Source organism: Microtus oregoni, unplaced genomic scaffold (assembly GCF_018167655.1).
Source record: "Microtus oregoni isolate MIOR12 unplaced genomic scaffold, Mior012 000002F_ref0000024, whole genome shotgun sequence".
NCBI lineage: Eukaryota > Metazoa > Chordata > Mammalia > Rodentia > Cricetidae > Microtus > Microtus oregoni.
The window spans coordinates 24264581-24278174 of record NW_024543061.1 but is presented as its reverse complement, the minus strand read 5'-3'; the positions used below and the strand labels follow the sequence as shown (position 1 = coordinate 24278174).

At 48.4% G+C, this 13594-nt stretch overlaps 1 protein-coding gene across 1 annotated transcript in view; it reads right to left on the bottom strand.

Annotated features, from left to right (window-relative positions):
• The window catches only part of Slc4a5 (solute carrier family 4 member 5), a 74051-nt gene that overhangs the window by 43005 nt on the left and 17452 nt on the right, over nucleotides 1-13594 (bottom strand). The window contains exons 4-6 of the mRNA XM_041680133.1: nucleotides 3048-3208; nucleotides 2146-2298; nucleotides 901-996 (exon numbers count right to left, since the gene is read on the bottom strand). Of these exons, the coding sequence (XP_041536067.1) occupies nucleotides 901-996; nucleotides 2146-2298; nucleotides 3048-3208 (410 nt within the window). The remainder of the gene's footprint in view (nucleotides 1-900; nucleotides 997-2145; nucleotides 2299-3047; nucleotides 3209-13594) is intronic.

The following is a 13594-nucleotide window of genomic DNA, read 5'->3' as shown; positions in this document are numbered from 1 at the left end:
GCAGGGAAAAGACTAAACCAGGCAAGCATCTGCTGCAAAGAGACAATGGTGGGTTCTCTCTCTCTCTGTCTCTCTCTGTGTGTCTCTCTCTCTCTCTGTGTATGTGTGTGTGTGGGTAAGAGAGAGACAGAGAAATTCAAACTCTCAATCCTCCTGCTTTCAACCCCAGAGCTATGAGCACTGTGCCCATAGCTCACCTGACTGTTCCCCACAAATGAGCTTAAAATAGCCCGTCTGTGACCTTTGACCTGCTACTGCCCATGCTCATGTTTCATCTCTGTCATGATGAAGGGTGTCTTGGGTGCCCTTTGGCAAAGGAGTTGGGTGGATGTTTGTTTTGTTTTGAGACAGTGTCTCACTCTGTGGCCTGGGTTGACCTGGAATTCACTGTGAAAACCAGGCTGCCCTTGATCTTGTGGCAATCCTTCTGCCTCAGCCGCTGCACCCAGCCAGGTTCCTATCTCATTTTGCTTGCGGTTTTGTGTTGCTGAGGCTCAAACACGCTAGGCAAGCTCTCTACTCCCGAGCTGCGCCTCCAGCCTCAGGGGCCTGCCTTTAAAACCACTGCTAGGAAGGCTCCTCACCAGAGACCCGAATGGTTGCGGTAGTGCGAAGAAGAGTTTTGACTGAGATCAATGTGCCCAGGACATGAGATCAGTGCTGAGATGCCAGGGCTGGGCTGAGCTCCTTGTCCACCAAGGAATACTATAGCTGTAAATCGGGGCAGGCCTAGATTTCAGGGGAAATCTGGTTTCTCCTGGTGGTGTCTTAAGCAGGCTAGATCCTGGGCTCTACCTTCTCCACCCATGGATATGTGGACACTGGGCTCTACCTTCTCCACCTGTGAATATGTGGACATTCTATAGCTGTCACAGCCAGTGCTCAACAGAGAACACTCACACAGATGTCCGTAGCTGGTGTTGTGCCGAATCCTCAGGTCCTCAGTGGAACGGTGCAGAGCTGGGCCTGCCGAGGGGCTCCTGGCAGAGCTGCGATCTGGAAGGGGGAGGAGAAGGCACATGGTTCCAGTGTCCTCGCTGCTACAGCCTCTCTGGTTAGCTCAGTGGCTATGTAGCTACTTCAGACTAAACAAAGCTGCTACAAGACATAGCTTCCCTTCCAAGAACAATGCTTAGAGGATAGGGTGGATAGATTACCTGGGAATGGGGCTGGAGAGATAGCACAGTGGTTCAGAGCCCTGGCTGAATTTCTAGAAGATCCAGGTAAATATTTATACAGTGGAAAGGGAGATAGAATCCACAGTTAATTAAATCAACACTGGGTGCAACAGGCTATCTGCCTTTCTCTCCGATTCTGTCACTCGCTGGCTTCTATGGTTGTCTTCTGGGCCGACCAGGGGTAGGGCCCTCAGACTTCTCAAATACTGAGCCAATGTAAACAGTCTTCTAGAGTGCACAGTCTGCTTTCCCCAGATGGCCCCAGGCTTTGCTGGTCATAATGACACTAGAAACCAGGTATACAAGCCCTGGAACACTCGAGGTGACCTCAATGCTCCCACACCTTCATGTGTTCTGTTTTCTTTTAAAGATTTGTTTACTTTTATCATGTATACAACATTCTGCCTCCATGTATGCCCCCGTGCCAGAAGAGGGTGCCAGATCTCATTACAGATGGTTGTGAGCCACCATATGGTTGCTGGGAATTGAACTCAGGACCTCTGGAAGAGCAGCCTGCGCTCTTAACCACTGAGCCATCTCTCCAGCCCATGTGTTCTGTTTTCTATGGGGGAGTCCTGGCTTCTCTTGCGGGTGGGGCTTAGTGGAAAACCCAGCCATCCCTATAGGCATTCCCTGGTGCTGTGTGGGTCTCTGGGAAGGTTCTAACCTGTCTCTCTTTCCCAGGATGCTCTCCAGACCACCAGAATCCAGAGCTCCTGGGTGGGGTCTAGGCATTAGGACATCTTTCAAGGACTGAAGTCATTGCCATGTGCAGGACCTGCTGTGCTCTGGTGTCAGGGACAATACAGAATGTGGTTGCTCCCGCCCCAGGCCTTCCAGAGAAAGAAGCTGGGGGAGCCCCAGAACCCCAGAATTTCTTCAGGATCATGAAGTCAGAGACTTCCGGTCACTGAGGTGGGCTGTCCTGGCCACATGCCCTGTGCCCACCTGCGAATAGCCTACTCACTTGTAGTGGACACCGACTTCCCAATGTCTGCAAGGGAGCGGTGGATGGGCTTCTTGGTTTGGTGACGATGCTTCCTCAGGAGCACGTAGCTGACCCTTTCCCGGAGCTCTGGTCGCAAAAGCCCGTCCTCTATCTGCTTCTTAATGACATCATCTGGAAGAGAAATAAACAGGTCAGGCCCATGTGCGCAGAAAAAGCCCAGGGCTTTGGGGTTTGGATTCTTCCCTGGGGACTGAATACGAGCAAAGGGATCTGGGACATGAAGGTAGTTCTGTGGTTTTGCCACTGACTGTTAGGACTGCCACCCCTATGTATAAAGTTGTGTATATATCTCTAGCTGTGTGCACGTGTGGACAGAAGTCTATGCTCTTTCCATCCCTGTTGTGAAGCATGCATGAAATAGAACCTATAAGTGTGCCAGGATGCTGTGTCAAAGGCACATGAATTCTCTTTTAGAGAAGAAATAGTTATAGCCAAACCGAATGCACTATATAGAATAAAAATCACAGAGATGTTTAGGGACAAGAGGCAAGCCACCTTCTCTTTTGACACTCAATTTAGCGGGGGTTAGTTTGCTAAAGAAGAAAGATGGCCCATTTCCTCTGAAAAGAAACAAGTTGCCATGTCAACAGTAACCTCTGCCCATTCAAGGAGCCCCTCTCCTGTCTGCTGCCTTGCTGAGCCACACTTCAAGGATGCTTTTTACCTAGTGGCTGGTGGTCTGTGCAGTGTGGAAATCAGGGCATCTAGGACACTGTCTAGAGAGCTTCAGAATCAAACTCATCTCTGCAGAATCAGGCAAGGGTTGAATTGGCCAGTCATATGGACATGCAGGTGGGCACGAGACAGGGGGAATTGCCTCATTTGTGGGGACCACAGCCAGGACCATGCCCTGGCCTCACCTATGATCTGTGGCAGGGAGCCGCTGTCCAGGTCCAGCAGCACTGTCCCCGTCTGCAGGCAGGTGCGGAGCTCGAAGAGGCTGTGCAGGGACAGTGTGGACACGTGGGGCTTGCTCCAGCGTTCTCCTCCTTCCTCCACCTTTTCTTCGAATTTTATCCACCTGGAAGAGGTAAGAATGGGGCTCAGCACGGCTGGGACTCTCGGGAGGAGGCCTGTCTCAGGTCTCCCCAGTGAGCGCTGCACAGCACTTCTAGAGTGTCATCCTGCAGGAAGCTCCTTAAAAAGGAAGGCAAACTACTCACAATAGCTATGGTCCCTAAAGCTGACCAGACTCACTAGACCCCTCCCTGCTAGAGTAAGCAGTAAAGGCTGAGAGTCCCTCTCTCTCAGAGGAGCAGGGTTGAGCCGCAAAGAAGACTCTCAGATGAACCAAGCTACCTGAAAGAGACAGAAACCAGCTGAGCTGCCCGGAAGAGGTTTAGATGGATTGAGTCACTTGCAAAGGACACTCTCCATCCTGTTGAGCTGCTGCAGGCTGTGCAGTGTGCTCCAGATCCCCAGCTTTGTGAGCTGTCACCCATGCTGGGTGGGCTTTGGTGATACAGCTGTCTTTGAGTCATGTCCACTCCAGGAAGTAACCCTATAAGTATTCCTATAAGTAACCCCAATAAAACCTACAGTTCACCAATATTTGTACTTTAGTCTGTCATGAGCGTCCCATCTGGGGTAAGACGATGTGTCTGTGTGTCTCCTCCGGAAAAATGTTGTCACCTAAGTAGACACAAGCCCGTGCACACATACTGTTGGAGACATTGGCCCTGAATTCACAAGCAGGTGATCTCTTAGGGATGCTGCCTGCCTGTCCTCACACTGATGAGGTTGTCATGCTAAGGACAAAATGATAACAGACAGGCATGAAGAATCATTCTGGGGTGACAGAGGTATTTTAACAATAGGATATGATGGTTTAACAGCTCTATACATTGAAAATAATTTAGGACTTAAATAAGACAATATTAGGATATTTTTATAGTAATAAAATTGGCGATGAAAAGAGACAGAGACAGAGACCCACATTGGAGCACCGGACCGAAATCCCAAGGTCTATATCAGGAGCAGAAGGAGAGAGAGCACAAGCAAGGAACTCAGGACCGTGAGGGGTGCACCCACATACTGAGACAATGGGGATGATCTATCGGGAGCTCACCAAGGCCAGATGGACTGGGCCTGAATAAGCATGGGATAAAACCGGACTCGTTGAACATAGCGGACAATGAGGACTGCTGAGAAGTCAAGAACAATGGCACTGGGTTTTGATCCTACCGCATGTACTGGCCTTGTGGGAGCCTAGGCAGTTTGGATGCTCACCTTAGGAGACCTGAAAGGAGGTGGGAGGTCCTTGGACTTCCCACAGGGCAGGAAACCCTGATTGCTCTTAGGGCTGACAAGAGAGGGGGAGTTGGTTGGGGGAGGAGGAGGGAAATGGGAGGCGGTGGCAGGGAGGAGGCAGAAATCTTTAATAAATAAATTAATTAATTAAAATAAATAAAAAATAAATAAAATTGGGTTGTTTTATTTTTTTAAGTTTCAATTGGAACCTCATTACTGAGGGTTGGTTCCTCATAAGTGTTTCACGAGTTTTCTAGGAACAAGGTAAATGTCCCCAGACAGAAAGTATTTCTTTTGGTGGGGGAGACAGTTTTGCGGATAAAGTACTTGCTGCATAAGCATAGACCTGAATTCAGTCCTCAGTAGCCACAGAAATAGCCACAGGTGTGGAGGTGTAAGCTTGTAATCCCAGCACTGGGGAGTGAGACCAAACGATTTCTCTGTGTAGCCCTGGCTGTCCTGGAACTCGCTCTGTAGACCAGGCTGGCCTCGAACTCATAGAGATCCGCCTGCCTCTGCCTCCCAGGTGCTGGGATTAATGGCGTGCGTCACCACCATCCAGCCCTTGTTGTTTTTAAAGATTTATTTTTAGATTATGTGTATGCAGGTTTGCCTGTGCATTGCATGCATGAAGTGTCCCCAAAGACCTGAGGAGGGCATTGGAGCCCCTGGATCTCGGATTCCAGATGATTTGAGCCCCATGTAAGCTCTGGGACCCAAACTCAAGTCCTCAGAAGAGCAGCCCACGCTTTAGTCATTTCTCCAGCCCTCATCTTGTGTTTTATTTTTGTTTGGGGATAGATATTGACCAAGCTCAAAGGAAAGTGATGTACCAGGAGATATATTTGCCACGGAGCACCAAAAGACTACTATTTCTAACAAAACTCCTTGCACTTTATAAGAAATTTCAGGAAATGAGCCATTCCTGGGAGACATGAAGAGGAATGAAAATGTGGCATTTGCTAGTGACCTGGGCTCTTTAGTTACTACAATGCAGTGACACCTTAGTTTCTAAGACTGCCCAAAACTAGTCTGGGACTAGAAAGATGGCTCAGCTGAAGGGTTCTTGCTCCTCTTGCAGAGGACCTAGGCTCTGGGGAGAGAGGAGGATGGGAAAATTGTGGCTGGGGTGTAAAATAATAAATAAATAAATTTATTTAAAAAAAAGAAAAAGAAGGTGACCTCAGGTTGGAGAGATGGCTCAGCAGTTAAGAGCACTTGCTGCTCTTGCCACAGGACCTGTGTTTGATTCCCAGCACCTACATGACGGCTCACAACTGTCCACAGCTCCAGTTCCAGGGGATCTGATGCCCTCAGCTCAACAGGCACCAAGTATATATGTGCATATAGCAATACACATACAATAATAACAAATCAATCTAAAAAATTCTTATAGAAGGTGACCTCATTCTTTAGAGACAAATACTCAAGCATCTGCAGGTGGAATGATGTGGTGGTTGGGACCTGCGTTAGAGGACCTGGAGCATATGACCTGGTTAATATGACCTGGGAATATGTCTGGAGCAGGGTGTGGGGGACCTCGAGATTGGCCATGAGCTAATTGGTAATAGTTGAAAACTGGGTGATGGGTACATGGAGGTGCATTCTAATACACACTATTTTTGTGTAAATTTGAACTTTCTCTAACCCCATTGCTTAAATATTTTCTAAGTTGAATAAAGACACAGGCTATTTCTAAAGTCTCTGGTCGAAGCCAGGCTTACAAACTTGTGGTTGCCTAATGGAATGGTTCATGTAATCCCAAACAATTTACTGCAAAGCAACCTTTATGCCACAGTTGGCTTAGAGTTAGAGAAACAGGTCAAGTGGAAAGAAAACCTCTGAGTTGGAAAAAAGACTTTTAGGTATTTCATCCAGTCCTGGTCAGTGCCACGGCCTCCTTTTCTGCGCATGCCGGAGGCAGGAGCCAGGTGCTCCCCGTCTCTGAACAGAACCTTAAAGAGTCATGTGTTCCAGAAAGCAGCTCTCTGTACCAAAGAGGGAGGTCCAGACCTGAGGTCTCTTCTGCAGCTGGTAACTTGACAGGTCATGTTAACAAGAGCAAGAGAAAGAGCATCCCAGGACTGGCCACCAGGTACAGTCCAGGCTCCCAACACAAACCCCCAGGCCTAGGAAGAAGCTATCCCACAAGGAAGGTCTAGGAAGGGCTGAAAACCAAGATGGATCTGGGGCTGGAGTTCAGTCAGGAGAGTACCTGCCCACAATGCGGGAAGCCTGTGTGTGATCCCCAAGCACCACATGAAAAACAACTTGGCAAAGCCAGTCGTAGAGGTGCACACCTTTAGTCCCAGCACTCAGGAGGCAGAGGCAGGTGGATCTCCGTGAGCTGGAGGCCAGCCTGGTCTACATAGTGAGTTCTGGGCAGCTAGGGATATATAGTGAGACCCTGTATCAAACAAAAACAAAACAATTAGCAAACAACCAAACCCAACATGATGGTGCGGGCACTTGGGAAGTAGAAGCAGGAAGATCAGAAATTCAAGGTTGGCTGGCCAGATGGTTCAGTGGGTAAGGGTGTATTCCAGGAGTCTAGTGATCTCAGTGTGATGCCTGGGACCCACATAAAGGTGGAACAAGAAAACCAACTCCACAAAGTCACCCCCTGTCCCACATCACACCAGTGTGCAGGCACACACATAATGCATTTGAAATCATCTAAACAGAGAAGTTCAAAACCATTTGCAGCTGCATAGCTGAGTTTGTGGCCAGCCTGAGCTGCAAAATCCAAGGTGAATCCCAGACTGATTACATCCAGATTTCAGAACCCTGGGAACCAGACATTGGTGTTAAAGGGAAGGCGCAGAAGGGCTGCTGAGACAGCTAGACAGTAAGAGCACTGTCTGCTCTTGCAGAAGATTAGGGTTCGATTCCTAGCATCCACACGACGCTCACAACCATCTGTAACTCCAGTTTCACGGATCTGGTTTATGTGTGCTTCTTGCACACTGAGCAAGTCTTCTACCAACTGAGTTCTGTCCCCAATGGAATTTGTCTTTGTTAGTCTGTTTTTATTTTGTTTTGTTTCTAATATAAGGTCCCTGTGCTGGTTAGTTTTATGTTAACTTGAAACAAATTATAGCAATCTGAGAGGAGGAAACCTCAGTTGAGAAAAATGTCTCCATAAGGTCTGGATGTAGGAAAGCCTGTAGGATATTTTCTTAATCCCTAAATATCGGGATGTTTATGTGTGTGTAATTCTGTGGTCATGAGCATGTCACAGTGTCCTTGTGGAAGTGAGAGGGCAATTTTCAGGAGCTGACTCTCCCACTGCCACAGAGGTCCTAGTCAACGAAAGGTCATCAGATCTGAAGCAGGCAGCTTTATCCGCTGGCTCATCGGCATAGCCCTGTAATTCATTTTTATATGTGTAATAATATTTTAACAAAATATTATTTATTTCCCTTTATGTGTGTGAGTGTTTTGCCTGCATGAATGAAATAAATGTGGCTCATGCTTGCAGAGGACAGAAGAGGGTGTCGGATGTGCTGGGACTGGAGTTAAAAAAAACAGTTGTGAGCCTCCATTGCGGTACTGGGAACTGAGCCCCAGTCTTTGGAAGAGCAGTAAATGCTCTTAACTGCTGAGTCCGTAGATTCATTTCTTAGAAGAAATATGAATGTGAGCTGGTCCCCGTCATCCATCAAAGCCAATTAACCTCCCAGCTGAGTCATGTCAGGACCCTGCATGTCCCAGCATAAACTGAGAGTGAGTGCTAATTCAGTTACGAGCCAATTGTCATTTTCCTAGAGCGGTGTGAGGACTCAGCAGGTTCTGTCTGGACTCTGTTCTTCACAAGAATGCTGTGCAGAAATGGGAGGAAAGTTTCTGAAGAGTGGACTGGAGCGATCACTGAGCAGTTAGGAGCACCAATGCTTTCTCCAAGGGTCTGGGTTTGGTTCCTAGCACCCATGAAGTGACTCACAACCATCTGTAACCCCAGCTCCAGGAGATCCAATGCCCTGTTCTGATCCCTGGGGGCACCTAGTGTACATGTGATACAAATACATACATTCAGGAAAAACACTCACACAGAAAATAAAATAAACAAATCCATTAAATATGTTCATGGCCGGGTGTGGTGGCGCATGCCTTTAATCCCAGCACTCAGCAGGCAGAGGCAGGCGGATCTCTGTGAATCTGAGACCAGCGTGGTCCACAAAGTAAATTCCAAGACAGCCAGGGCTACACTGAGAAACCCTGTCTTGAAAAACTATACACACACACACACACACAAACACGATTTAGAGAATGGAACAGGTAAACAAATCTGTCCTGCTTTCACAATTTACACGACAAAGTCACACTATATAGAACCATATGGTGTGGGCTGGAGAGATGGCTCAGCAGTTAAGAGCTGGCTGCTCTTCCAGAGGACCTGAGTTCAATTCTCTGCACCCCCATGGCAGCTCACAACTGTTTGTAACTCTAGTTCCAGCGGATCTGACACCCTCACACACATTATACACGCAGGCAAAACACCAAAACACCAATGAACATAAAACAAATTATATAAAAATAAAATGAAAATCACACAGGCTTGATGGGATGGCTCAGTAGATGAAGGTACTTGCTGCCAGGCCGGAGAACTTGAGTTCAGTCCTGAGAACCCCAATGATGGAAAGAGAGGGAGAGAGAGAACTGATTCCTAACAGGTGTCCTTTGACCTCTATATGCACTCTGTGACACGCATGTGTACACACACACCACACACACACAGGCTTGCAAATAAGTAAACAAAAGGTAACATTTTTAAAGCACATGTATGGAGGTAGATATGTGAATAGAATAGAGTATGTGGTTTCTACAACCAACTTAAACACATGTCCATGGCTCATCAGACTTGGCAGTGAATTTGAAGGACTATCGCATAGAAAAGCATGGCTGAAGTGCTCACGCACAAGCCAAGAGTTTAGAAGGCGGCAGAGCGGCTGGTGAGCACCAGAAGGCCTCACGGACCTGTTGGGGTAACCACTTTCACCCCAGAGCTGACCAGATAAGAGCCGTGACTAATAACAATCAGCCCACAAGAGTGGGTGTAGAAACCTAGCACACAACTTGCTTCTTTTACAGTAAGGTTTTTAACAGTGGAAAGGGCTAGTCTCTCTCGCCCTCCAGCCCTTGCATTCTATCCTTGGTAGACATATGGGAAAAGTCAAATTATCATCAAGATGTTGCTGAGTACAGCATCAAAATGAAACACGTTGGCTAAATGACTCTGTTGTTTAATAGACTTAGGATAAGGAGCTGGAAGCTGAGATATGCCTGAGACCAGGATCAGACAGATGGAGCCCTCTTTCTTAGTGAATGATCCCACTTTCTTCCTGCCATAGTTACCTGGCTCTCTGTGATTCGAAGTCCCCCTTTAAGCTGTCCTAAGAACCTTTGGAAGGGTTTAGGGATGTCTGGCATTTGGGAATTACTGGCCAGCCAGCCCCTCCTAAGAAGTGACTGCCTGCCCTGGATGAGGAGGAACCTGTAGGGAGGGAGCTGTGCCAGCCCCGCTCTCAGGTATCAGGGGAGGGACCCATCCACCTTGTAATACAACCTACAATGGAGCAAACACAGAAAAAGCAACTAGCCAATTCTGAACTTGGCATTTGGGGGAAAGGCTCTGGGGACTGGGCCTCTCTGAGTCCCCTTGTCTGTACATCCAAGAGGTTTCTATCGTTCTCCAGAGGACTTTCAAACACCAACTCCCTCAGCCCCGATTTGTACTGTCTCCTTCCTGATCTTGACCCTCACACTCTCTCACCCACTTTTGCTCTTCAGGGTCAGGCCAAGTTCACTTTTCTCTGATGAGGCCTCCCAGGGGTCCAAGGCGAAAACTCCAGGCGCCCTGCTTCGCGTGTAACATATGTTTCTTTACTGTTTCCTCTACTTTATCCTCTACAGATGGGGAGACTGAGGCCCTTAGAGGACAGCCACCCTTCCCAAGGTCGTGCAGCTTAGACAGGGTCTGAGGACAAGTGCTTTGACAATAGAGCCTGTGTTTTCAAAGTTTGGACGTGCTATCCTGGATCTCAATTAGCACCTATCTGAGCACACGCCTGCCTTTTACAGTAGGCCAGGAGCCAGGAAATCAGGCCCCTTGAGCTAGGACTGACTGCAGCCTGTTTTGTACAGCTCCGATGGTATAGTTTCTAAGGGCTGGAGAGATGGGGCAGTGGTTAAGAGCACTGGCTGCTTTTCTAGGAGATCCAGGTTCTATTCCCAGGTTTACAAATGGATTTTTGAAACCAATATAACTCCAGTTCCAGGGGTTCTGATGCCTCTTCTGGCCTCTGTGAGTATCAAACATACACACGATACCCAGATATGTGTATACAGATACACATGTACCCACACACACAAAACAAAAATTTTAAAGGAATGTTTTTATGCACACGCATACACTCACACGTGCAACGGCACACATGTAGAGGTCAGAGAATAACTTGCCGGGGCTGGTTGCCTTCTGCCTTGCGGGGACAGGGGCTGGCTTGGTTCTGCTGCTGGGCTTTCTGATGCAGGCCAAAAGCTTCTGGCTTTCCTATCTTCCTCTCCCATCCCAGAGGGATGCTGGGATTACAGATGCACGCCACCACATCCAGCTTTTTTTTTTAAATATTTATTTATTTATTATGTATACAATATTCTGTCTGTGTGTGTGCCTACAGGCCAGAAAAGGGCACCAGACCCCATTACAGATGGTTGTGAGCCACCATGTGGTCGCTGGGAATTGAACTCAGGACCTTTGGAAGAGCAGGCAATGCTCTTAACCGCTGAGCCATTTCTCCAGCCCCCACATCCAGCTTTTTATGTTACCTCTTCAGGTGTCCTGGTCAGCACTGAGCCGAGCCATCGCAGGCTCAGTTTTTGTTGCATATTTAAAGCGTCGTCGTTAAGAAGGAGGAGGAAAAGATGAGGTGGGAAGAGAAGATGGTACTCATGAGCCCAAAGCCCAAAGTATTTTCATCCTAGCCTTCAACAGAAAAAGTTCCCCAGTATCTACCTGTGCTAGTAGTCAGAGGATAAGTCCAGACTTACTTGTCTTAATTCTCCTAAGGGACCTAACACAGCATCCCGAGAGCTCTGATTGACGTGGGAGTGCAACCCCAAGGTGGAGACAGAGATGAATGGATGTCTGGGGAATGTTGGCTAGCCTATCTAGCTGCCTTAGCAGGCTCCAAGTCAACAAGATGGCCTATCTCAAAAAAGCAAGAAAGGAACAGGCAAGACGGCTGGGTGGGGAAGGTGCTTGCTGCCAAGTCATCGAGCCTCTGCACATGCGCCACAGCGCACGTGTGCTCTTCCCCCAGACATCTGCACATACAGATAGATGAATGTAAAAGGAAAAGAACCCAAACATGCAAGGTGGATAGCAACTGGGAAACAGCACCAGTAGTTTCTCTGTGGCCTACACATCCACTCTCTCTCGCGTGCACACTCACAGATGCACACACTTGCTATTTTCCGGCTTGCTCACCAGAATCATCAGGCTTGTGTGTGTGTGTGTGTTTGTTAGTGAAGGAAGAGAAGTGAGAAGTAGGTTAGATACTAGATGGGAAAACCGCTTGATGATAGCAATCTGCAGTGCTCAGACCAGTCGGTCAGCAGAGTGACAATCTGGGAACCTGCACAGGCCTCAAATCTCCGTACCTGACTCCACTGTTAAGACACACAACAGCCACAGGCCTGGACCCCTGCCCTGGGTACCAGCAACCCACAGCTCCTCTGTGCTACTCTTCCACCTCCCCGCTTCTCAAACCTTCTGGGAGCCCCACCTGCACTTAGGGCCTGGCTCTGTTCTGCAAGCCCTTCTCAGCTCTCTGCTCCCTTAAGCCATTCTCTTTCTTCTGTCCCATTTCTATTAGCAACCAATAGGCTCACATCTCTCATCCTAAACACAAAAGCCAAAGCAGAGGCCCCAGCTCAGTGGTGGTCCTGGGTTCCGTACTCAATGGCGCATGAATGGTAGTAGTATTGGGGTCGAAGAAGAGGCTTAGCTGGCAGTGAGCTTGCTTAGCATGTGAGACAGGTGGCGTTTGTTCCTCGGTGCTTCATAAAAACATGGGTGTGGTGGGTCGGAGAGATGCTTTGCAAGTTGGATCCTATGGGAAAAACCTGTAGTGGTGTGCACCTGGAACCCTGCTGCTGGGGGAAAGGGTGGCAGGGAAAAGATAGGCAGACCTTTGGAGCTCGGTGCTAGTCAACTTGGCCAGTTGGTGAACCCCAGGCTCAATGAGAGGGCCCTCAAACATAAGGTGGAAAGCAATTGAGGATGACACCCAACATTGACCATGGTCTCTACACACACGTGTACACATGTACATGTTCAAACACATACACACTTGTATAATCACACTGTCTTCAAGTGTTCCGGTGGCCCACACATTACTCTCAGCACTCAGGCGGTGGAGGTAGAAGGGTTAGAAGTTCAAGATCATCCTCTGCTACATAGTAAGCTCGAGATCAGCCTAGACTCTCTCTCTATATATGTGTGTGTGGATGTGTGTGTGTGTGCGCGTGCGCATGAGTGTGTGTATGTAAAGCTGGAGATTTCCCTTGAGCCCACACTCTGCTTCAGAGATGTCTACTCTTGAACAAGGCCCTCAGCAGAGCTGTCCAAATGATTAGTCGACTTCCAAACTTGGATCCAACCTTGTACAGCCCGTGCTTCATTGCTGAGCCATTTCCCCAGGCCTAGCGTTTTCCTTTTATCTCGTCTCAGTACTAAAACCAAAGATCTGTCTCACATACAGAACTCTGTTTTTCCCCATATCTCTTCAGGGTCCCCCAAACTCTCAGCATCAAGCTTTAACCTCCATAACTCAGCCAGCATGAGATCTGCAGACAGTCTTGGCCATGGACCATGGCAGGTGCTTATGGTCTTGGCCGTGGATCATGGCAGGTGCTAATGGTCTTGGCCGTGGACCATGGCAGGTGCTTATGGTCTTGGCCGTGGATCATGGCAGGTGCTAATGGTCTTGGCCGTGGACCATGGCAGGTGCTTATGGTCTTGGCCGTGGACCATGGCAGGTGCTAATGGTCTTGGCCGTGGACAATGATAGCTGTCTAGTGTTGATAGTCTTGCCCTGTTCTCCATCCACAAGGAACACATGCCCAGCCTCTACTGTCCATCTTGGTCTTCAGCCAT